Source organism: Molossus molossus, unplaced genomic scaffold (genome assembly GCF_014108415.1).
Source record: "Molossus molossus isolate mMolMol1 unplaced genomic scaffold, mMolMol1.p scaffold_m16_p_11, whole genome shotgun sequence".
Classification (NCBI taxonomy): Eukaryota; Metazoa; Chordata; class Mammalia; order Chiroptera; family Molossidae; genus Molossus; species Molossus molossus.
In genome coordinates, this window is record NW_023425346.1 from 18,879,411 (window position 1) to 18,904,579 (window position 25,169).

At 42.8% G+C, this 25,169-nt stretch overlaps 1 protein-coding gene across 1 annotated transcript in view; it reads right to left on the reverse strand.

Moving 5' to 3' along the window:
- Positions 1–25,169, reverse strand: part of MAP3K19 (mitogen-activated protein kinase kinase kinase 19) — a 44,342-nt gene that overhangs the window by 12,014 nt on the left and 7,159 nt on the right. Inside the window, exons 5-6 of the mRNA XM_036254857.1 lie at positions 14,686–14,782; positions 108–151 (exon numbers count right to left, since the gene is read on the reverse strand). Of these exons, the coding sequence (XP_036110750.1) occupies positions 108–151; positions 14,686–14,782 (141 nt within the window). The remainder of the gene's footprint in view (positions 1–107; positions 152–14,685; positions 14,783–25,169) is intronic.

Below are 25,169 nucleotides of genomic sequence, written 5' to 3' on the forward strand. Positions count from 1 at the left end.
ATCATTGCTGAGTATTTTGGTTCTGAGTTCTTTGGTAGAGTTTGTCTCTAACAACCAAAGTTCTTCGGTGTTAATCCTTAAGTTAATAACACTAAAACGAATCTTACCTCAATTCGTTGACCACTGTACTTCATATCAGATGTAGAAAACTCTATAACAAGAAAAAATGATACAAGTTAGATCTTCTTAGTAGTAGAGTGAACACAGTCAGCCTTATGCCAGAGTTTGGTGATAGAGAAATCTAGTGGCTGATGTTTGAAAAAGTCATGATTTAGAGTTATTCTAGCCCTGGCCAGGTGGCTCAGCTGGTTAGAGCATCGTCCTGATATGCCAAGGTTGCGGGTTCGATCCCTGGTCACAGCACATATATGAATCAAACAATGAATGCATAAATAAGTGGAATAACAAATTGTTGTTTCTCGCTCCCTCCTTCTTTCTCTAAAATCAGTCAATAAAAATTTAAAAATTGAAAAAAAAGTTATTCCAGGTATAACGCAGTAACCCATGTGGAAGCGGGCATGGTGTGATTTTGTATACATACACATGTTGATATATATTTATAGTTACATTCCGGCAGGGAACATGAGATCTCTGGGTCAGAAGACAGAGCATTTATAACTCACAGGGCATCACAGTACCAGTGACCGACACCCCAGTTCCAACAGGGCAACGCGCTGAGATCCAGATATTTACTTGTTCATATAGTGGGGTTACACCACAGGAATGAACACAGAAATTATGAAACTCAGAGCTTACACAGAGCTTGGCACTTCGATCCATCTTTCCCTCCTGAGAAAGAGAGGCTTTTACTATGAAATGTAAGCAAATGTCTCCAGGAGAAAGGGCAAATGTGTCTCTGGGTTTATTACCCTAGAATGTAAGCACACAGCTCCTGAGGAAATAAGCCTCCAAATCTGTCTGGAGCAAGACACTGTCCCTAATTTCTAAGACATGTCTATCATCCAATCATCTTTTAACCTGGTTTCCTAGTGCTTTTTGCTCAGAAAGACTGGACTGTGCAGAAATCTGAAAATATTCTTGTATAATTGCCTCCCTGCCATCGTTTGAACTCAGACTTGGAATGCATCATACATTCTGAAGGGGAGGTGGGCGGAAGGGGAGATGGGACTTACTAGGTAGCGTAAAACCTAGTTGTTGTCTTTTTATCAAAAAGTAAGCGTGATCCCCAAAACCCCACCCACCACCACAGTTTGAAGCTGAAACCAAAAGTGCCCGTGTGTCCACAGTCAAAGCAGGTCACACACATGGGCGACGTGGGACAGGCGGGGACAGTGGCAGACTGGAACCACGTGCCCCAGCCACAGGGACATCCACTGCCAAGTCCGAGTGGAGGCTGTCCATTCCAGTTGGGTGATCTATCACTGTGAGATCTCCAATCGTCCGGAGAGGCCAGGAAGCTGGAGACTTCCACACCAACACCCCCTTTGTTAATGCTTTGAGGGCTGAACAAAATATGTCTGCGGGTCCATTGTAGCCACGGCCACAGCCATTTTGAAATTTCACTTAGAAACAGACCCCTCTAAGGTGTGACCCAGGTAAAGAAGCCGTTCTCAGGTGAGAAACGGTCACCTAGGATGAGGACCCAGTTGGAGGGGCAGGGCATTCCCCTTCGCCACAGCTGTTCAACAAACACTGGGTGTCTGCTGAGGGGCCAACAGGAGATGGCAATGTAGTTGTGAACAGCAAAGACAAATCCTTGCCCTCACAGAGGTCGTATTCCAGAGGCTGGGGTTTTCTGCTGATAGGACACTACACGTTAATAGCAGAAATACAGCTGAATATGATTTATAGTTGGGTGTGTATGTATAACTTCCTGAGTTTAAAAAAAAAACTCTCAGGCTTATTATAAATATTCGGGTTAACAGTATCCAGTGTTGGTAAGGAGTGAGGTAGAAAGGCACTCGAACACATCTGGTGAGAATGTAGATCTTTCTGGTAGGTAATTTGAAAGCCTTTGCGATGTACATAGAATTTCAGTTAAAAGATTAAACATACAACCTTGCTGGTGTGGCTCAGTGGTTGAGCAGCGACCCACACACCAAGAGGTTGCCGGTTCGATTCCTGGTCAGGGCACATGCCCAGGTTGTGGGCCCGCTCCCCAGTGGGCGGCATGCAGGAGGCAGCCAATCAGTGTTCTCTCTCATCGATGTTTCTATCTCTCTCTCCCTCTCCCTTCCTCTCTCCTTCAAATCAATAAGGAAAAAAAAAATTTTTTTAATTAAAAAAAAAAAGGCCCTGGCCGGTTTTGCTCAGCGGTTAGAGCATTGGCCTGAGGTCCAGAGAGGCCCGGGTTCGGTTTCCACTAAGGGCACATACCTTGGTTGCAGTTTGTCCCCGACCGTGGTTGGTCGTGTGGGTGGCAACCAGTTGATGTGTCTCACATGGATGTTTCTTTTTCTCTCTTCCTCCCTCTTTCCCTCCCTCTCTATCTAAAGATAAATGCAAAAATGTCCCTGGGTGAGGTTAAAAAAAGAAAAAAAAAGGATAGAACATAGAAACTTTTCTCCACTCTCTACACAACCTCACTACAATGACAGTAAAGGAATCTAGAAAGGTGTGAATAAGAACAAAAACCCAGATGATAAAACCCAGATGAGCAACGTGACAAAAATGTGGACGGTGGAAGGGGTTTGGGTGAATAACAATTGATTGGTGGTCAGTTTTCTCTGCTCTGCTCCCGCCTGCCCAGGGGAGAACTGGACGAGGGGCGGCACCGAAGACACCCACGCCTCTGGGGGCGAGGAGCTGCTCAGCTGAAACAGAGGGTCGCTGGTGAGTCTGCACAGGAGTAGGATCCGGATTCCCTGCCCCGCCCACCAGTCAGAAGTTGCTCTTCTCAGTTCCTGGCTGATGGCTGCAAGTTTACCCTCTGGAGAGCTTGAAACAAAGATGCCAAGGAGCTAGGTGAGCTGAGAGCAGAGAGGGGTGCAAGAGTGAAAATAAGAGGATTGAATGAAAACCGCACACACGTCTGAAGCCCCGCCTTATGACCAACCATCAGGAGCCTGTAAAATCCCTCTGCAGGGAAACCACTGACCCCCGGGGATCCCCACCTGCCCCTTCGACAACCCTTTAGCTCGCCTCTGAAATACAAATAGGTAGCCAAGGAGCAACTGAGATGTGAGGAAAGCCTCTAGCATGAGAACAGAGACTAAAACAAACAGAAAGAAAGGAAAAGACTCAGAGGAAATAGAGAAATGAAAAACTATCATTAATGCACCGTCCTCAGGAAGCTGCTGGAAAATGTACCCACTGAAATGAGGGAGTAAACCAAGGAAGAGGACGCTGAAGATCCAGTAGGTAGAGTCCAACACAGCAGGAGGCCAAGGCAATTTCCAGGGTGGCGGTGAGGGAGTCCCAGACTGAGAGTTGGTCAGTGGTTCCAAAGACCAAGCAACACAGAATAGACAAGAGGGCAGAGGGATCCAGGAGCAGTGACCCCCACAATAACACTAACCAACAGTTGACCTGCCACGCAGGTGCATTTTACAGTCCATCAGCCAGGATGGGGATGAATTAGAAATGGATATACCCCAAGTAAGCGAATACTGAAATGAGTCATTTATTAACACTGTAATAAACGCAATGTCTTAGAAGAAAACGTAATCACAGCATACTAATGAGCTCAGCCGTAAATAATACTTTACCCAGTCATAATAATGGACACACTGAATACTGATTTCTTTGAAACACAAAGGTTGAGAAGATTGGGGATTGGCCATGTGTGAGGAGAGTAATGGAAAAGTGTTAAATTCTAATAGATAAAGTCTAAATTGGACAATCAAGCAATATCAGTCTAAACATGTTATTTAGAAACATGGAAGTACATTCTAGAAGAAATGGTCTTGGAATACTTTGTACTTTTGCTTTTTTATATTTGCTCATCTCTCTTTCCTGAATTTTTCTTAATCAACATATATTGATTGCCTAATTTTTTAAAAAATTGCACTTAAACAAATTTTTGAAAGGTTGAGGGGCAAATACTGGCCTGAGGAACCCCAGTCAACATTTTCAGATAAGACCACGGCGCCTATAGAGCAGTTTCTATTGAGAACACTGACCCAGCCACATTGATGCTTGTCAGGGTGTGCGTAGTTACTTTTGTTACACTTCCAAGACTCTCTGCAGCCTGGCTGGGAGGAGAAGGCGCTTCCATGCTGTCCGTCTCTCTGTGCACACTCCCGCCAGTTTGCACCTGCACCATCAAACTGCCCTTCTTTTCTCTAAACCATCTCCACTGCAAGACTAAACATGTGTAGCCTGTTCTTCCCCTGTAACTAGAGGGACTCAGATGGAAGGCACGCGCTCTGAAAACAGATGGCATGACGCTGAAGCACACTGGCTTCAGAGACAGGTGGTCCAGGTTTGAGCTCAGCCTCTGCAGTTCACTAGCTGTGTGGCCTGGGGACACACTTAGCCTCCTCAGGCTCAGTTTCCTCATTTCTAAAACAAGTGTGCTATATTAGCTATGTCTGTGGATGTTTGGGCCTCAAAAAGGTACACAATAAACAGTTATTGTTGTTATTATTGATTCAATATACATTTTTAAAATAGTTATGTGCCCTGGCCAGTTTGGCTCAGCGGTTAGAGCATCCGCCTGCGGTCCGGAGAGACCCGGGTTCGGTTCCCACTAAGGGCATGTACCTTGGTTGCAGTTTGTCCCCGGCCCTGGTTGGTCGTGCGGGTGGCAGCCACTCGATGTGTCTCTTTCACATCGATGTTTCCCTCTCTCTCTCTTCCTCTCTCTCCCTCCCACTCTGTCTGTACAAAAAATGGAAAAATGTCCTCGGGTGAGGATAAAAAAAAATAAATAAATAAAAAATAAAAATAAAATAGTTATGTGCCAGGTGCTTGCAGGTGTGATGGTTTTTGCCTTTGTAATCCGGTGAAGACAGGCATAGAAACAAATAGTGACAATTCAACATGATGACTGTTATGTTGCAGATCAGGTCAGGATCCGATGGGAATGGAAAGGAATGGGGACTCAGCCCGTCTGCAGGAGGTTCAGAAAGACTTTGCAGAGCAAGTGTATCTCAGGTGGCACTTGAAGGATGGCATAATGTTCCAGCAGAAAGGAAACAGTATGTGCAAATATTTGCGTATTTGTCCCGGGAACGGGAGGCGTTTGGTAGTGCTGTCTATCAGACTGCTGAGGAAGAGGGCTGCCGAGAGGTGGAGCTAACTTTGCTGATTTTAAGGAACAAGGCTCTGGGTCTACCTCCCCGTCCAGACCTGATGGGAACACCCTTCCATACGGCCTATCCAAACACTGCTTCAGTATCAGTCACTGAAAGAAGCAGACACGAAGGATAAATATTGTATGATTCCACCTATATGAAGTACCTGGGATAGTCACATTCATAGAGACAGAGAGCAGATGGCTACCAGGGTTACAGAGAAGAGGACAATGGGAGTCATTGTTCAATCGGTAGAGAGCATCAGTTTTACAAGATGAAAATATTCTGGAGATGGGTGGTGGTGACGGTTGCACAGCAGTGTGAATGGGCTTAATGCCACTAAACTGTGCACTTAAAATGGTTAAAGTGGTAGGTTATATACGTTTTACCACAATAAAAAAGTTTTAATTATAATAAAATACTGCTATATTTAAATTTTAAGTTCTATCCATCCCTCTAAATATTTTTTTCTTTATTGATTTTAGAGAAAGAGGAAGGGAGAGGGAGATAGAGATAGAAACATCAATGAGGGAGAACATCCATCGGCCGCCTCCTGCATGCCCCCCACTGGGGATTGAGCCCCAAACCTGGGCCTGTGCCCTGACAGCGAATGGAACCGGGACCCTCAGCCCATGGGACGACCCTCAGTCCCCTGAGCCACACCAGTGGGACTGAATGTAGCTTTTTGGATTACACGTTTGTCCCAGGTGGCTTGCCGAATGGTTCTGGACAGTAGTGAGCAAACAGCAACGACAGCATCGCCCTGAGGGAAACGCGGGCTCGGTGCTGTTCTCTCCCACGCGTCTTGGGCCGGGTGGAGCGGCGACTCAGGTCCTGAAGGAGCGCAGCCTCAGCGTGGGCCCGAACGTTCCCGCAGATAAGCCTCAACCAAACAAAAGTTCACCTGAGGGATTTTCAAACCCTCAAGAAAAAGATAAATAAACATTTGCCAAACAAAGAATAAAGGGATCACTGTGTATTGAAACGGACTCACCTTCAGGGGTTCTCCGCGGGCCTTCGGGGACGCGGGGCGCGGCTCCGGCTGCAGTCTCGGGTTCTGGGGAAGGGCTCGGCAACGCGAGGCCCGAGCGCCCACCGCAGCGCTCCTCGGAGCTGGCCCCTGGCCCCGGGACTGAAGGCTGTGTGCCCGGCATCCTCGTGCTGAAGTCCATCACCTCCGTGTCACTGGGAAGAGGAAAAGAGTGTACCTGTGCGCGTTCCTGATGCTCTGAGGTTGTCTGACTAAAAGGGAGAGGATGTGGCTTGATTTAAAACTCTCAAAACTCGTGCCCCCGTCCTCCAGATCTCGTTTTCAGTCCAGCCCGACACCGCTAGAAAGTTTGGAGAACTGTTTCCAAGCGGTGCTGCCGAGGAGGATGGCTGCATCCCGAAAGGACGAGACCTCTCCACCCTTTGCCTGGCTCCCACGCCGTCTGCTCTGTGCCCCCACGCCTGCGTTTTCCCAGTCCCTGCTCTGGGCGGAGAAATCAGAGTGGCCAAGGGCACCCCTCCACTCCCCCAAAGGCTTAACCAGCCCGCGCTCCCCCAGCCATCTCTGGCGAGGACCAGTGTGACCCTCTCCAGCCCATGTGAACTGACACGTTTGGAAACTGTAGGAAAAGTGAGCTACTATAAACACAAAACAAAATCAAAATAAGCCCTCATTTTTATCGTTATCAGATCCACGCATATAACATTGCTTTGTCGAACTGCCACATGAGTTTTCAGATATTTACATTTTCAAGTTTATACTGACTTCGTCATGAGCTGGTAACAGCAGGACCACGGACCACATTTCCAGAAGGCGACGCAGGGAGCGCGAGCCGCGGCCCCTGTGTTTGTGCCGTTTCCCTGGCTCACGGCCGCACGTTTGTCTGTCTCCCTGGCTCACGGCCGCACGTTTGTCTGTCTCCCTGGCTCAGGGCCGCACGTTTGTCTTCAGATCGTGTCCGGCTGCCGCCGGGGCGCCGGCGAGGAGGAGTCCTTGCGGTGATACCATGAGGCCCACAGACACTGACCTGGGCCCTGCCACCGTCATACTCATTACGACCCCTGCTTTCGGGTGACTTTTTCTTCTCTTTGGTGGACTTACTAAAAATGTAGGTTGCCACACAAGTGTCATTCATACTTAAATTCCAATCTAACACTTCAAAGAATATTCCTTACTTGCTTCCTTTTAAATCTTCTTGGCTCGTCTCTTGGGGGTGATGGACATCTCTTGGAAAAGTAACAATAATCTCGACACCTGTGGAAACATGTGACAATAGTAGAAAGAAGAAGAAAGGAATGAATTCCAGTGGCAACCGCGAGTATTATCTCAATGAAGGTTTTTATTGATTTTTTTTAGTTTTGGTTATTTGGCTAATCGATTCTTAATGATTACAGAATGGAATTAGCCAGGCAGCTTAACTATCTTTGTATCTTTTCTGTCCAGCATATGATAAGTCTTAAATAAATGCTTGCTTAAAGAGGAAAAAAAAATGTATAAGAAAACTTTCCAGACGTAAAATACAGTGTTATGGTGAGCGATGTTGTCCCCAGGACAGAGAAGACAAGGTGAGCTTCTGTGGGGTGTGACTGACGACTCCCGCTCCAGAGCGCTGCTGCGAGGATTCGAGATGGTTTACGTGTCCCCACGGGAACTTGCTTGTATTTCTAATTTTGGTCTCTCCTGTCTGATTCCATGGAGTGATCCCCAGTATAACCCTTGAAATAGAAAGTTCCAATTTGCGGCATTGATGCTTGCTTACAATATGCCATGTCACACATACCTAGAAACACCGCTGTGAGCCACGCCAACACGGCCTGCACTTTAAGGTTTGTCTATTCATTTTTTTCGGTTCAACCAAACGGTATTAAGTGTGTATGCCAAGCCCGAGGCTTTGTGCTGAAGATACAGAAATAAACAAGGTGCAGCTGTGACTGTTGCAGAGCTGAGAAGTAATGAAGCAAAGAGTCTAGCGAGGCGTGCTATAGAAGTGTGCGAATAGCGACGTGGCAAGGTGGGAGCATCCTCCTGGGAGCACGCAGTGCTTGTCCCAGTGTGCAGGCCTATCCGTGGGGTCGTCAGAGCCATTGATTCAGTCTGCCTGTGCCCAGAAGAGCCATGGTTTTAGTCAGCTCCACTGATCGACTGCTAGGGAAGAAGTGGAGCCCGGAAGACAATGGCAGGGTGAGAATCTGGGTCTACATCCCTCCTCCACCACTTATTAGGTGACCTTGGGAAAGTTACTTAATAGCTATCATTATCAGCATTTTCTCAATTAAGGTTTTTATTTATTTATTTTTTTTTTTTTTTATCCTCACCCAAGGACATTTTTCCATTTTTTGTTCAGGTAGAGTGGGGGGGGGGGGGAGAGGAACAGAGAGAGAGAGAGAGAAACATCGATGTGAAAGGGACACATCGAGTGGCTGCCACCCACACAACCGACCAGGGCCGGGGACAAACTGCAACCGAGGTACGCCCCTTAGCGGGAACCGAACCTGGGTCTCTCAGGACCGCAGGCCGACGCTCTAACCGCTGAGCCAAACTGGCCAGGGCAGTTTTTATTTTTTTAAAGAACTTTATTTATTTATTTTATCCTCACCGGAGGACTTTTTTTTGTTCAGATAGAGTGGGAGGGAGAGAGAGGAAGAGAGAGAGAGAAACATCGACGTGAAAAGGACACATCGAGTGGCTGCCACCCACACGACCAACCAGGGCCGGGGACACACTGCAACCGAGGTACGCGCCCTTAGCGGGAACCGAAACCAGGATTCTTTGGGCCGTGGGCTGATGCTCCAACCTCTGGGCCAAACCAGCAGGGCTAAATTTATGTTAAGTACAGTGTAGAGTCACTATTATTTTATGTTAGTTTCAGGTGTACAGCATAGTAGTTAGACAATCATGTTTTTATCATTTTTAAAGCACTATGGATATTTTGTCACAGATATAGGAACCACTATAACAAAAGCATTTTTATTGTTCAATTTTTATGCCTGTGTTATTTATGAGATTAGTGCATTAAAAAACAGTAAACAGCCCTGGCTGGTTTGGCTCAGCAGTTAGAGCATCGGCCCACGGGCGGACCAGATAGTCCTGGGTTTGGTTCCCACTAAGGGCACGTACTTTGGTTGCAGTTTGTCCCTGGCCCTGGTTGGGATATGTGGGTGGCAGCCACTCAATGTGTCTCTCTCACATTGATGTTTCTCTCTCTCTTCCTGCCTCTCTCCCTCCCGTTCTACCTGAAGATAAATGCAAAAATGGCCTTGGGTGAGGATAAAAAAAAAATTAAAAACAAAACAAAACAGTAAACATTTCTAAAAGGAAAAGTTTTATTTACAATGACAATAGTATTTACTATCTTTGCTATTTTTTTGTATATTTTGTAGTACCATGAGAATGTATCTAGCTTTGCCCAGCAGGTGCGGCTCAGTGGATTGAGCACTGTCCCATGGACTGAGAGGTCCTGGTTCAATTCCTGGTCGGGGCACATGCCGGGTTGCGGGCTTGATTCCCAGTAGCAGGCGTGCAGGAGGCAGCCAGTCTGTTTCTCTCTCACATTAATGTTTCTCTTTCTCTCTCCCTACCCCTCCCTCTAAAAAATCAATACAAACATAAAAAAATGTATCTAACTTTGGTTTTCTTGATGTTTCTCAAATAAGACAACTTGATTGCATGTTTTCTAATATTATGATAGTAAAGAACATGTCCCTAAAAATGAAGTTTCTTTGGAATGGTTGATTTTTAAAAGAACTTTTCAAAGATCCCATCACTACACTATGTAAGCACAAAATCAGAGGCTTGGAATTACTGTCTAGAGTGGGAAGGAACTTAGAGGTCATCTGATTGGAGCCCTTCATTTTACAAATGAAGAAACTGATACCCATGAGGCTATGTGACATGTTCAGGGTCACTCTCGTACTTGAAAGGAAGATAGATGTCTTTCATATCATTTTCAAAATCATCCTTCAGAGCAAGAATCCAGCTGACATGTTAGAGTAAGAAAAATACGCTGCAAACATTCTTAATAACCAACTGCCGGTGAAAAGGATGTTCTGAACCAACGCACGGTGCAAAGAGTACTTTGCTATGCAAGTTAGAACACTGTGCAGAGTGTTTTCACAAGAACATGTTCTTAAGAATAACTGTGCCTTTACAATTGTTGAGGAATGATAAAACCAGAATATTTTTAAGCAAATTTAATGTGCTTAAAAGTCTCTTAAGTGGTTGATTTCTTTTCCTCACCAAAGAACAAAGATACAATAAGCAAGTACAAGAAATACTTACTTTTTAGGAGCTGTTAAAAGCTAATGGGCCCAGCCCAAGCTGGGTAGTTCAGTTAGTTAGAGTGTCAACCCGATATGCCAAGGTTTTGGGTTCTATCCCCGAGAAGACACATACTACAAGAATCAAACAATGAAAGCTTAAAAAGGGGAACAACAAATCAGCTTCTCTCTCTCTCTCTCCCCAAAATCAATCAATAAAATATATAGATATATTTTTTTTTTTAAAAACCTAATGAGCCCATCCTATGCAGAAATCTCTCCTCTCCAAAAATGTGCTCATTCTGAAATCAGCTGGGAACATACAAATGTGTTCTCTGTTTTGTCTCTTGAATGCTGTGCGTGGTTGTGGGAGCCCCTGAAACTACCCAGTGGGCCAGGAAAGTGGCATTGTCATACATAAAAACAAAACACTTATTCCTGCCCTGGCAGGTTTGGTTCAGTGGTTAGAGCGTTGGCCTGCAGTCCAGAGAGATCCGGGTTCGGTTCCCGCTAAGGGCATGTACCTCGGTTGCAGTTTGTCCCTGGCCCTGGTTGGTCGTGCAGGTAGCAGCCACTTGATGTGTCCCTTTCTTGTCAATGTTTCTCTCTCTCTCTCCCTCCCACTCTATCTGAACAAAAAATGGAAAAATGTCCTCGGGTCAGGATAAAAAAACAAAACAAAAAACACTTGCTCCTGCCTGAGTGCATCTTGCCACATAAGAAGGTGTAAATTAACCCCACCAGAAAATGTTACAGTAGAGAAACTAAAAGGCAACATTTAAACATAAGCAGGAATATAATTTTTTCACAAAAGTGGTAAAAATCACATTCATAAAGCCTGAAAATAATTGTTAATTTGTAATGTTAAAGCCATTATTAAAATAAAAACTTAAAATTGGCCCAGCCTAACTCATTCAATAAAAAAAAAATTATTTTCTCCTGAAAAGTCACTTTCCTGTTTTGCTTTGTTTTTTGTTTGTTTGTTTGTTTGTTTGGCTTCTTCTGTTTAAATTGATGGGCATCAAGTTTCAAAATATTTTTATAACCTCTCCACATTTTGATAATTTCCTAAATCATAAATCTCAACAAACAATTTTCAAAAACTACATTTTTCAGCCTCCTTTGCCATTACAGTTAGAAAAACAACTTGAGAGAGTTTCACGTGAGTTACAGGAAGAGAGACAAGGTGCAGGCATGCTTTCGCTGGTGTGGGTGCAGCAGAGAGTCTGAGGTTGACGTGGAAGCAGCTCCCTGGTCACGGCAGAGGCAGCATGACTGGGGTCAGTAGCAGCCAGTTTTGAGATGTAGTTATGAGAATTCTTCCTGACAATCCAACCTACACTCTGCTCTCCTTTGGCTTTTCAGTGGTCTATGAACTTTTCAGTGGTCTAATATCTTTTAAAAATTCCTTTTTAACCCAACTCAAGTAGATTCTATTATCTGCAACTAAGAATCTTGATGGATATACAGTGTAGTTTTGTTTTGTGTTGTTTTGATCCTCACCGTAAGACATGTTTCCATTTATCTTCAGATAGAGTGGGAGGGGGGAAAAGAGAAAGAGGAGAAAACATTGATGCAAGAGAGACACATGGATTGGCTGCCTCCCGCATGACCCCAACCGAGGGTGGGGACCAAACTCTAACCGAGGTACGTGCCTCTGACCAGAATCGAACCTGCGCCCCTTCTGTCCGCGGTCCAACTCTCTAACCGCTGAACCAAACCGGCCAGAGCTATAGTGTAGATTTTAAAAATATTTTTTCTTTATTGATTTTTAGAGAGAGAGATAGAAACATCAATGAGAGAGAACATCAACTGGCTGCCTCCTGCCTGCCCCCCACTGGGGATTGGGCCCACAACCTGGGCATGTGCCCTGAGGGGGAATCGAACCTGTGACCTGTTGGTACATGGGTTGATGCTCAACCACTGAGCCACACTGGTTGGGCTACAGTGTAGTTGTTTTTTTATTTTTTTTTATCCTCACCCGAGGACATTTTTCCATTTTTTGTTCAGATAGAGTGGGAGGGAGAGAGAGGAACAGAGAGAGAGAGAGAGAGAGAGAGAGGAACAGAGAGAGAGAGGAACATCGATGTGAAAGGAACACATCGAGTGGCTGCCACCCGCACAACCAACCAGGGCCAGGGGACAAACTGCAACCGAGGTACGCGCCCTTAGCGGGAACCGAACCCGGGTCTCTCAGGACCGCAGGTCGACGCTCTAACCGCTGAGCCAAACAGGCCAGGGCTGTAGTTGTTTTTTTAAATGTAAGCCCTGGCTGATGTGGCTCAGTTGGGCGTCATCCAGTGGGCCAGAAGGTTGCCAATTCAATTCCCAGTCAGGGTTTTGGGATTGATCCCAGACGGGGGGGTGTGCAGGAGGCTGCTGATCCATGTTTCCCTCTCACATTGACGTTTCTCTCTTTCTCCCCCTTTCCCTTCCTCTCTCTCTAAAAGTCAAAAAAATTTTTTTAAAGAAAAACTAAGCCCAGTAATTTTAGGAAATCGGTTCTTATTCATGAAAAGAGTCATGTTACACACTTCGTTTCCAGTCTACAAGGTTTGTATCTGTTGTGTTCTGGGAAAATAGCTCATTGGGGAATGCAAGATTTTATACTATGGAAAAAGATGAGGGATCTGTGTTGGAGTCTATAAATTGTATTTTACACAATACCATCAGTGAAAGCCTCTAATAAAGCAGATATATAGTGCCAGAATGCTTTGCTGTTAAAGTCTATGGAGTAATCCAAACGTGGAGATTATATATATATTTAATGATGCTCCTTCCTTAATAGAAGACTACAATGGACAAACCAACATAAACTAAATGATTAAATGTATAGATCTACAACAGGATAAACAGTCCTATGGTATATGCATAAGGTCTTCGTAAAGTGTGCGAGCACTTTCGACATTAACCACCTGCAGTACGTGAGAAGGAGCGTAGCTGGGAGTTGAAGAGATCTGTTGACAGTTGAGATGAATGCGATGCACAAAAATGCCCCAAACCTTTTTGTTTTAGACTTTGTGACTGAAGAGTAACTAGCTCAACTGAAGACTTTATCGACTATGAGAAGAAAATTTTAAAACACAAATGTTCCTTTCAAATTTGTAACCCAAGTCACTAAAGTTTGAAGCCACAAGAGCTTAGGGAAGATGCTGCATAAGTGTCACGGTTCCTGCATGAAAACCTAAAATGCCCCGAATCGATGTAAAAAGAATGTCTAACACCTCAAGCGGCAGCTGAGCAGAGTAAATGAATTATTTAACCTCTTGGAAGGTGCTTTGGGACACAACTGAGCATCTGAGAACTTGGCTTTGAATCTTTGAAAGGCCAGCCTCAAGGATTGCTTGGAAGGAGACCAGGATTTGTTTATTTTAATTAGGCCTTTCAGGGTTCACGGTGTGGATCATTTCAAACGCTACTCAATTGTTCGCCCTCAGCCTGGGGAAAGGAGATTCCCGGTGAGAGTGAGGAGCTGCCCAGCAGAGGGCAGCATCACACAGGGCGGAAGAGCCCACAGCTCCAAGAGCCCTGCCTGACTCAGGAAGGCTCGCAGGATGAAAGGAAAAAGGTATCTGAGGGGCCCGCTTCCCTGCAGTGTTAGAAATGGAAGTCAGGAAACTGCCAGAGGGAAAGTGCAGCAGTTTGAATAGACATTTAACTTAAGAAGTTTATAGGTGAATGCGATAGGCAAATGGGACGCTATAGTGACAATTTTCTGAAGCAAAAATTTGCAAATGCCTCGTGTCTGTTTAATGCAAGGACACTTACAGATATGGCAGGATACCATATTTGGAATGGGTCATTGTTCTGGAAAATTCCAGACTTATGACCTCATAGAACAAAAGGCTGAGACTTGGAGCTTTAGTGCCTTTCCCTAAAGGCAGGAGTTCTGGGACAGCAGCAGATGGACAAAGGTCCGGTTCTGAAAGGGCCCAGATTCCTGTTGCTGATGGAAGATTCGGTGAGGCAGAAGAGATATTGTAAAAGGGGGGGGGCAGAGAATGACTGGCTGAGATGAAGAGGGGTTGAATAAAGAGGGACATCAGAGGGATGCTCGTTTTGCCAGATCAAGTAGACTTATTCGGGTATGGACCAAAGGAGACACTTATGAATGTTTTTTCATTATCTTTGTGCTTTTCTGTGTTTCCAAAGTTCTGCACTCAGAATTTCTGAAATTAGGGAGAAATCCAAATAATCCATGTCATCTTTGTAAACACTTCGAAGACAGAAGCCAAGATACCTTCTGTCCTGGGCTGCCAGCCTTGTCCATCACCACGTGGATCTCCTCTTTCAGTAACCAATATGGAATGACTGCAGTCATCATCTTGGTCAAACTCCTGGAATATCGTAACATAGGAACTCAGTTATTCTGTTTTGTTTTGTTTTTGTTTTTTTGGCAGAATGAATGTCGACCTTTCTAGGCTAAAGTTTCACGCTGTAGATTCCTTTTAAATTGGATAAAGCATTTAGGACTAAAATAATGGGGAAATATCTGTCCCCAGAGCACTAAGCGACAGATATGGACGTGATTAATTGCATAATCAAAAATGAAGATCAAAGCTGAAATCACAGAAACATAGAAATTCAATATTTTACACTTTATCATGTCGGCATCCAGGCTTCTAAGCTGCCACAAATTCCCATCTGGATGGGTAACTGGAAAGAATCCTTTGGCCACAGTCACAGTGAACAACCCCAAAGGAACATGGTGTTTTCCGTATGCCTCCTTGGAGCATCATTTTCAAATGCTGAGGGTGGAAATCCCTGCCCCATATGGAAGCTCCAGATAGGACCCTAGACTAAAAGGAGGCAGCAAAGCTGATTAAAGTTTGCCTCTGCCAGCTTTCTGATCGAAAAATCATAGCACTCAACCTCTCAAACTTCCTTTGTACCCTCGAGAAAATAATCACTATCCTGAAAAACATGGTTGAGAACCAACCTGATTTATAAAAAGTTCTCCAAACTCTCTTAAAAAAAGAAGTGCTGTTCATTGCTGTTGATAGGCCCTTCGTTAGAAGTTGTTGCTGGTGACTTTGCTCTTTTTAAGTCCTGGAACAGTGACAGATGCAAGTAGCAGCTACAATATCCCATCACGAGCCAGAAATGACAATGAGCTCTCTGGCTTCTCGGATCTGGGTGACCACCCATTTAAGGAGACTGCTGGATGAAAGGTCTTTGCCCTAAATGCAGGTGCCTGTTGGATCACAAAGCCCCTGTCATTCATTCCTCACTAAGAGAGCAATAGGAAATCTTTTTCCCTCCACACTGTTCATTTTAATTATCATAGAAAATAATAAAAATAAAACCCTCATTTGTACTGCCATTAACAATATTTTAGGTATTCAATCATGACAATTTAGTTGTCATATCTCACTTTTGTGTAGCAAGTCCTGCTTTTAAAGTGTTTTCCACTTTCTGGCAAAGGTTAGGTGCCCTACTCCGAGGTCAATGCAGATGGGAGACCTGGCCTGGTCCACCCTGATCCGAGACTGTTCACTGCTCAGCCTTCTCTGCATGTCAGAAATTCTACCACTATCTGGCAAATCTCCTCTCCCTCCAGTCCAGTGAGTTACAACGGGCTGGGGTAGCCTCTTTTTAAAATACATGAAAATACAAAATAGTCTTTTATAATTTTCTTTTTATTATTGTTCTTTCTTTAATCCTCACCCGAGGATATTTTCCCATTACTGTTTAAATAGACAAGAAGGGAGGGAGAAAGAAAGGGAGGGAGGGAGGGAGGGAGGGAGAGAGAGAGAGAGAGAGAGAGAGAGAGAGAGAGAAACAGTGATGTGAGAGAGACAAAAGTCTTTTTTTTAAAGCAGAAGAAAAGTCACCTATAATCCTACAAATAAAAAGCAAACATTAACAATTCTTAACACTTTAAAACATTAACAATTATGTTTCCTTTGTCTTTTTCCTAAGAATTTAAATATATAGTTGCATCATATAATTTTATATCTTAGGATAAGCATAAATTACACAGCAATTTACTAAGCAAATGTCATTTTAATAGAATTTAAAATTTCCCTCAACAAATATCTATCAGAGGATGATAACAGTGCTTAATAAGTCCCATGAGTCTTATAACATAAGCTCTGTAATGCTTACTAGGCAGTTTCTTACGCGTCATTATTATGCATGGTGCTGTGAACATCTCTGAATTAATACCCTAATTTAGCATTCTTTCCTTTTTTTTTAAATATTTTTTTAAACTTTTTTAAAAAGTCCTCACCCGAGGATATTTTTCCATTTATTTTCAGACAGAGTGGGAGGGAGAGACAGAGAGAGAGAAAAACACTGATGTGAGACACATCAATTGGTAGCCTCCTGCACAACCCTGACCAGGGCCGGGGACTGAACTGCAACAGAAACATGTGCCCTTGACCGGAATTGAACCTGTGACTCTTTGGTCTGTGGGTCGATGCTCTAACCACTGGGCAACCAGCCAGGGCTAGCATTATTTCTTTAGAGCATATGTCTAGGTATAAAATTATTGCTCCTAAAGAGTAGATTAATTTTTAAGGTTATTTTTTAAAAACCCTTTAAAAAACTTAAGGCTTTTTTTTTTTTTTTTACACACATGGCTTTAAAAATAAAATTTACACTTACATTTCACAAGCTGTGTATGAGTGTGTTCCATTCCATCTTCTCCCTTATCAAATATCATCACTTTTCATTTGTAGTAATGTAATACATAAAATGGGTTATCTTGGTGTTGTTCGAATGTGCATACTTTGATTAGTAGAAAAGTTGGAGATAGTTTCAAATGCCTATTGATCATTGAATTTTTTAGTATACACAGTTTTTGTTCAGATCCTTCGTTGGCAAAACTCCATGAGACCTCAAAATATATTTCTACCATTTCACATAATTACAATGATTCAATGAAATTTTTATGCTAAACTTTGGAAAATAGCAGTCCTCATTTGGAAGTGTTAAAAATACAACTGGTTCTCACAGCAGGTTCTACGCTGATTGATGGGCTGTGGTCAGCCTCAACTTGCTGTGTTCATTTATGAATTGGTCGTAGGAAAAGGTGGAAGACGTGGAGTGCGGGAACTCCTACCCAGGAAATCTACGACGACTAGCATTTATGTCTGTAGTGCCAGACTCTGTTCTATGCACCCTTACATTGTAACTAGTTTAATCCTCATAGCAATTCTAAAGGCAGGAACTATTCTCTTCTTTTTACAGTGAGGCCCAGAGAAGTTAAGTTACTTACCCAAGGTCACACAGCTAACCAGTGGTAGGGCCAGGATTCACACCCAGACTCTGAAGTCTGATTCCAGACCTCTTAACAACTCTGCTTTCTTGCTATCCCGAAAAGTTCAAAACAAAGAATCTCAAAACAAACAAATGACCAAAAAACAGGAAAAAAAAAAAAAAAGAAAAATAACAAGGAGCAAAATTCAGAAAAAGGATATTCAAACCTAATTTAGATGTTTTACACAGGGAAAAACAAAAGATGTATGCTACCTACAAGTGCCTGACAAAAATGTTTTTTTTTAGAATAAACTGAAAAACCATCAGCATCACAAATAAAAGGGATGTAGAGAATCATACTTACTTTGAAGGTTGTCATGGAAATGAAGACTCCTACAGAAACAGCTCAGAATTTTAAAATTCCTTTTAGAATGCTAAATATGAAAGATTTTAAGATGTGCTTCGGTGCCACAAAGAAGAGAACTGAAACAATGACACTCAGTTGTGAGTGAAGGAGAGAGCACGTGGGAACAGCACATCCCAAACACAACTGGATTTCATAAACCACTGACAGCAGTGCAGGAGGTGGCAACAGACCAGAACTAGGACAGCATTCTCCTCTACTAACAGCAGATTGCTGAACGCACAGAAGAGGAAAAGGCATGGAAAGCATACAAAATTAAATTTGGAAGGAAGATTCTTCTTAGATGGAAAATAATTGGGAGAGTCTATAAAGAGCCTCCAGGAGCAATCCTACAAGCAAGGCGGCTCCTTGCATTTGTCAACTACAAACACTTACTGCAGACAACCAAAAAGAAAGGAGCTTTCATTCAAAGAAAAGAAGTGAAGGATGACCTTCAGTTTTGTAGTCGAAACCTCAGGCCTAGAGAAACCACTGGAGAAGAAAAGGCAAGTTCAACAGTTAAAGAGTCCGTTTCTTTCACAGAAACGAGTTCAAAGTTACTTCAACCAAAAAATATAGCAGGAAAGTTCAATAAACATTTTATTTAAGTTGCACACACACAAAAGTACTGTATTAATATAAAGGAATTTTTTTGCCTTTTCAAAAAGAAAGTTGCATAAATACACCATAAAAATTTTTAAATAAATGTATTTTGTTTATCAATTTCCAATCCATGACACTGACTTTCAAGATTGATCTCTAGGTATATTATTTCGATTACTATTCTGTATAAGTAACCAAAAACAATACAACCTTCAGTGTTGTGACAAAAACCCACTCCATAGCAGGGTTTCTCAGCCTCAGCACTATTGATGTTTGTGGCTGGATAGTTCTTTGCTGTGGGGCTGCCCTGTGCATTGTGGGATGTTCAACAGCATCCCTGGCCTCTACCCACAGGATGCCAGTAGCACCTCTACCCCAGATGTGACATCAAAAAATGTCTCCAAACATTGCCAAATGCCCCCTGGGGACAAATCACCCCCTCTTTTGAACCACTGTACTAAAGGAACTTTGAAAAGAAACACTGTAACCCATTTGGGAACGTTGTAAGTACACAAAGGTAAAATATTCACATGGTATTAAAAAACACGTTTTCATTCTACTTCATCCCGTCCCATTTTCCAGAGGAGTCCCTATTTAACCGTTTCTGTATTCCAGTTTTTAATCAGTGCAAACAGTCTCCTTTTAATTTTCATCAAATTTTGTTTACACTCTATTCTAGGATAATTGTGCTTTCACAACCCTTTGACCATCACCCCAATCCGTGCCTCCACCTCCCTCCTCTTCCAGCTCAGCCTCGGGGAGCAGTCTGTCTGGTGAATCCCCTCATGTAAATTCCTAAGCATTTACTCACCTAACAACAGCCTCATATACAACATATGGTATTGTTCTTTCTGATGTAAGTGGTATCACACTCTGCTCATAAATTTAACCATGGCATAACTTTCTATAGCATGGATATACCACAGTGGGTTTTTTTGTTTGTTTGTTTGTTTGTTTTAGTTTATTTTAATATTTATTGAGCTTGACTTTTTTTAAGCTTGACATTTTTAAAAAGTCAGATAATGGTAAGAGACATTACAAAAAGGTCATCAGTTTCCTTCCCCACCCTGTCCCTTCAAGGCAACCACTTTCAGCTTTTTAACCTTTTCTTTCGGTATTTTTTTCCATATCTCTAGAAAACACATTTATTCTGCTATCTCTTGAGGAATCGAAATGAGACATTATCTAGTGACTTATTATTATTGTAGTTTACAATTCAGTCTTCTTATTCTCCACCCTCATCTTCCCAATAAATTAATTCATCTTCTTTTTTGTTAAGTCAATAGCCAAAGCTCAAATTATGACTATGTACAGTAAGTAGTACAATATTGCATGGTATAATAACACTTTTTTTTCTGTGTAACATTTTTCCACACAAAACCCCGTTTTTATTTCTATTTGTTTCCAATTTTTTTTTTTTATGCCTAAATTTTCCGGCCTCCCATAATGTCTTCATTCGGTTCAATATTTCAGCTCCATTTATTTCCTGGAAATCTCCATTGTCCTGTGCTTCCTCCCAGTGACCTGACTTGACACATGGCTAAAGCCCTAAGACTCGCCTTCCCCGCTGTACCAGTGATTCCCTCCTCTTTCTTGTTTTGGATCCCAGATTCCTTGAATCACAGATCCTATTTTCCTCTCTATTTTTATCTATTTCCTTAAGTTAATAGAGCATATAGTAACTTCATTTCCAAGTGTACCTGAGAAGTAAAATGCTCGAGAGTTCGTGTGTCTGAAAATGTGTTTATTCAACTCTAATATTTGATTTATATTTATATGCATATAGAATCCTCGGTTGAAAACCATATTCTTTTCCCAGATATTTGAAAACATACTCCTCCCCTTTCTGTTACTCTTAAGCGCAGCGTGCATTCAAAATGTGCACATATCATCAGTGTCCAGATTCACGACTTTTTAATAAACTAAACACACTCTGTAACCAGGACTCAAATCAAGTAAAAGCATTCTTAGACATAAAACTTAAGACCCATAAAAATATAGATAGGTTGGTTTTCATCAAAATTAAAAACTTCCGTTCCATGGAAGACCCGATGAAAGGGCGAAAAGGGGGTGTTCCATCGAGATGGCGCAGAGGTAACGGGGTACTCCCATCCTCCCACAGCCACATCAAAATTACCACTAACCAACAGGACAACCTTCACTCGGAGACACTAGGCATCTGGTTGGACAGAGTCCTTTAACTGCAGATATAAAAGAAGCCACACCGAGACTGGTAGGAGGAGCAGACGTGAGACAGGCTGGTCCCACGCCCACGTGTGGCGGATAAAAATAAAGGAAGTACTTTGGCTGCAGAGCTTCCCCCTGAGGAGTGAGGGGTCCCAGCTAACACCAGGCCCCCAGCCCAGGGTTCCAGAGCCAGGAAGATAAATCCCCATAACTTCTGGCTGTAAAACCAGCGGAGACTGAGGCGGAGGGAGACAGAAGGCTGCTGGAGTCCCAGGTGTTCCTTTTGAAGGGCCCACGCACAGACTTCCTCAGACTCACTCTAAGCTCCAGGCCTTGGGCAGCAGCTCAAGGGCTCTAGGGACATGCAGGGAGGAACTGAATTGTCTGGCTTTGGGGTAAGAGCTGGATGGGCAGCTTTGTCCAGACAGAAATGCTGGCAGAGGCCATTGTTCCTTTGCTGAGCCCTCCCACTGCAGAACCAACAGGTAGGCACCATGCCTGAAACCCCAGCCAATGTGCAGACCACCTCCAGCGTCTTTTCCATACAAACAGCCTGTCTTGGTTCATGCTGTGAACTTTCCTAAGATATCACAAAGGTTCACAACCCCACGCAAGCGGCATCCAGCCTCTGCATGGCCTGTACTTCTTGCTAAGGAGCCCCAGACCTGGCTTTAGTGGCACTAGGCTCCAAGCCTCAGTTTGAAGCTTGGCCTCTCCCAGGCACCTTCAAGTCCAGCACAAGTAGCAGCCATCTGCGTATCGCTCTGTAGCTCATGCCAGGTGGCCCCAGGCAGGGCACAGGTGGTGCTGACCTTGGTCTGCACCTCTTGGGAGACTCAAGAGCCAGTGCTTCAGCTCATGTGAGATTACAACCCAACCACCTTCATGAGCAACACACTCAAGGGGCAAACTCGGTGGGCACCAAAGCCTAACAGAAGCAAGTTCTGCTCCCTGGGGTCGGCCCCTGCATAGCAGCTCCTCTGCTGTTGTCATAGCAGCAGATGATTGGTCCAGATGATTGGTCCTCGAAGCCAATCATCTGGGTGCATGGGTGTCAATTACTCCCAGTGATGTGCCAACAGCATTCAGGGCTCAACGACAACAGAAGGGTGCACGCAGCCCACACGGGGTTGGGGCACACCTGGAGCCCCAGCTCAGATGACTTGGCAGTCTGCACCACTGGGCTCTACAGGACACTTACTACATGAGGTAGGTCTGCCAAGCCCGGGAGACATAGCAGCTCTATGTAATACACAGAAACAAACACAGGAAGCAACCAAAATGAAAAGACAAATAAACAGGTCCCAAATTACAGAATAGGAGAAATCTCCAGAAAAAGACCAAAATGAACTGGAAGCAAACAAGCTACCAGATACGGAATTCAAAATAATGGTTATAAGGATGCTCAAGGAACTTAGGGAAAGAGTAGAGGAATTTAGAACTTCAATAAAGAGACAGGAGACATAAAAATGGAGATAAAAAATATATAAAAATGAGTCCTGGCCAGGTGGCTAGTTGGTTGGAGCATCATCCCATGCATCGAAAGGTCACAGGTTCAATTCCTGATTAGGGCACATGCCTAGGTTGCAGGTTCAGTCCCCTGTTGGGGTGTGTGTGAGAGGCAACCGACCAATGTTTCTCTGTCTCTTTCTGCCTTTCTCTCTCTAAAATCAGTGACTGTATCCTCAGGTAAGGATTAAGGGGTGTGGGGGGGACATCCAATCAGAAATAAAGAATACAACAAGTGAAACGAAGACTATGTTATAGGGAATCAACGGTTAAGTACATGGATCAAATAAGCAATTTAGAAGATAAGAAAGCAGAAAATACCCAATCAAAACAGCAAAAAGAAAAAAGAATCCAAATAAGGTACAAATAGTATAAGGAGCATCTGGGACAACTTCAAGCATACCTACATTTGCATCGTGGGGGTGCCAGAAGGAGAAGAGAGAGAGCAAGAAATTGAAAACCTATTTGAAAAAATGACAAAAAAGTTCTCTAACTTGGTGAAAGACATACAAGTCCAGGAAGTACAGAGAGGTCCGAACAAGATGAACCCAAAGAGGACCACACCAAGACACATTATAATCAAAATGCAAGATGGGAGACCGTAGGGAATGGGTAAAAATGGGGGAACGATTAATATGTGTAAATTGCCAGAGATAGCACAGGAAACAGAGTCAAGAATATTACAGTAATTGTGTATAGTGTCAGATGGGTACTAGATTTATTGGGGTGATCACTTTGTAAGTTATATAAACATCTAATCACTGGGTGAAACTAATACAATATTGTACGTCAACTATAATTGAAAGATAAATGTTATTTTTTTAAAAAGGGTGAGAAAAGCAAGCCACGTTTTTCTTATTGACTAGCAGAAAATATTTGTGAATCATATATCCAGAATATATAAAGAATTCTCTAAACCCAACAGTAAGAAAATGAACAATCCAATTAGAAAATGGACAAAAGACTTAGATGATCAATGTCGATGGCAAATAAACACATGAAAAATTTTTCAGCAATGGTCATTAGGGAAATATAAATTAAAACCACAATGAGATACCACCATGCAACTATCACAATGATTAATATAAAAAAAACTGACAGTACCAAATGCTGACAAAAGTATAAAGAAACTGGATTGCTCATTTTTGCTGGTGGGAATATAAAATAGAGGAACCACTCTGGAAAATTGTTTGGCGTTAAAAAAAAATTAAACATACATTACATACATATGACTTCTGGGCATGTATCCTAGAGAAATGAAAACGTGTGTGTGCACAAAAATCTGTACACAGATGTTCATAGTAGCTTAGGTTATAATAGCCCCAAACTGGAAACAACCCAATGTATTTCAGTGGGTGAATGGCTATATAAACTGTGGAACATCTGTATCACAGAATGCTACTTAGTCACCTAAAGAAACTACTGACACACACAGCTTGGATCTATCTCAAGAGCATTATGCTGGGTAGAAAAAGCCAAACTCAAAAGTTTACATATATAATCATTCCATTTATATGACATTCTCGAAATGGAAAAAGAATTACCGAGATGGAGAACAGATCAGTGGTTGCCAGGAGTTAGGGAAGGGAGGTGTGTGTGGCCATAAAGAGGGTAGTAGGAGGGATTACTTTGTGGTGACAAGCAGTTTTATATCTTGATTGTGGTCATCCAGGAGATAAAATGTCATAGAACTCTACACACAGACACACACAAACAGAGACAGAGAGAGACAGAGAGAGAGAGAGACAGAGAGAGGCATGCATGCAAAGACTAGTGAAATCCAGTAAGGTTTTGTAGTCTGTTGATTATACTGAGTCAATGTCAACTTCCTACTCTTGACAATGTACTATAGTTACGACAATAGTTCTCATTGCAGGAAGCTGGTGCGAGACACAAAGGACTTCTATGTATACATTCTTATGAATCTATAATTACTTCAAAATAAAAGTTAAAAATAATACTGTTATCTTTGTTGTTTTGGGATGATTTTTGAAAGGAGAAAGGAGAGACTGAAAGGTGTTTACCATCTCCAAAACTCATTATTATTCATAAATAATTCCATACCTCATTAATTCTTAAAAAAAAACAAAACAGTTTTGGTCCAGCTGGTGTGGCTCAGTGGTTGAGCATTGACCCACGCATCAAGAGGTCGCTGGTTCGATTCTCGGTCAGGGCACATGCCCAGGTTGTGGGCCAAATCCCCAGTGGGGGCATGCAGGAGGCAGCCAATCGATGTTCTCTCTCATCAATGTTTCTATCTCTCTCTCCCTCTCCTTCCTCTCTCTCTAAAATCAATAGAGAACAAAATAAAGTTTTTAAATAAATACCTTAATGCCCAACTGCATTATTAAAAAAATAATAAATAAATAAATAAATAAATAAACAGTTTTGTGGGCATATTTTTCTTATCAATAAAATATTGAGTAGTACTGCTTTTAATTGTTTGGGCTATGTTAATTTTTATGAAAACTCAAAAGGTACAAACAAAGATACAATGTAAAGTACATCTCTAATTCTCTCCCTATAGACAACCACTGTTACCAATTTGTTGTAGGTCTTGGGTCCCTTTCCACAGTTATCTATGAATCACAATGTTTGTTACTGGTACTGTTACTACACCATGAGGGACTTTTTGTGGAGTCATTCATCACAGGCAGGGGATGACGACTAGGGGATAGAGGAAGCATCTCCTTTGTGGTACCCTGTGGTGGATTTGACATGATCAGATTCATGATCTTCTCCTTTTCCATGTTAACATCCATAAAGACAAGCCACACTTTAGTATTTAGTGTGGATGCAACAATATTTTGTGGTATTAG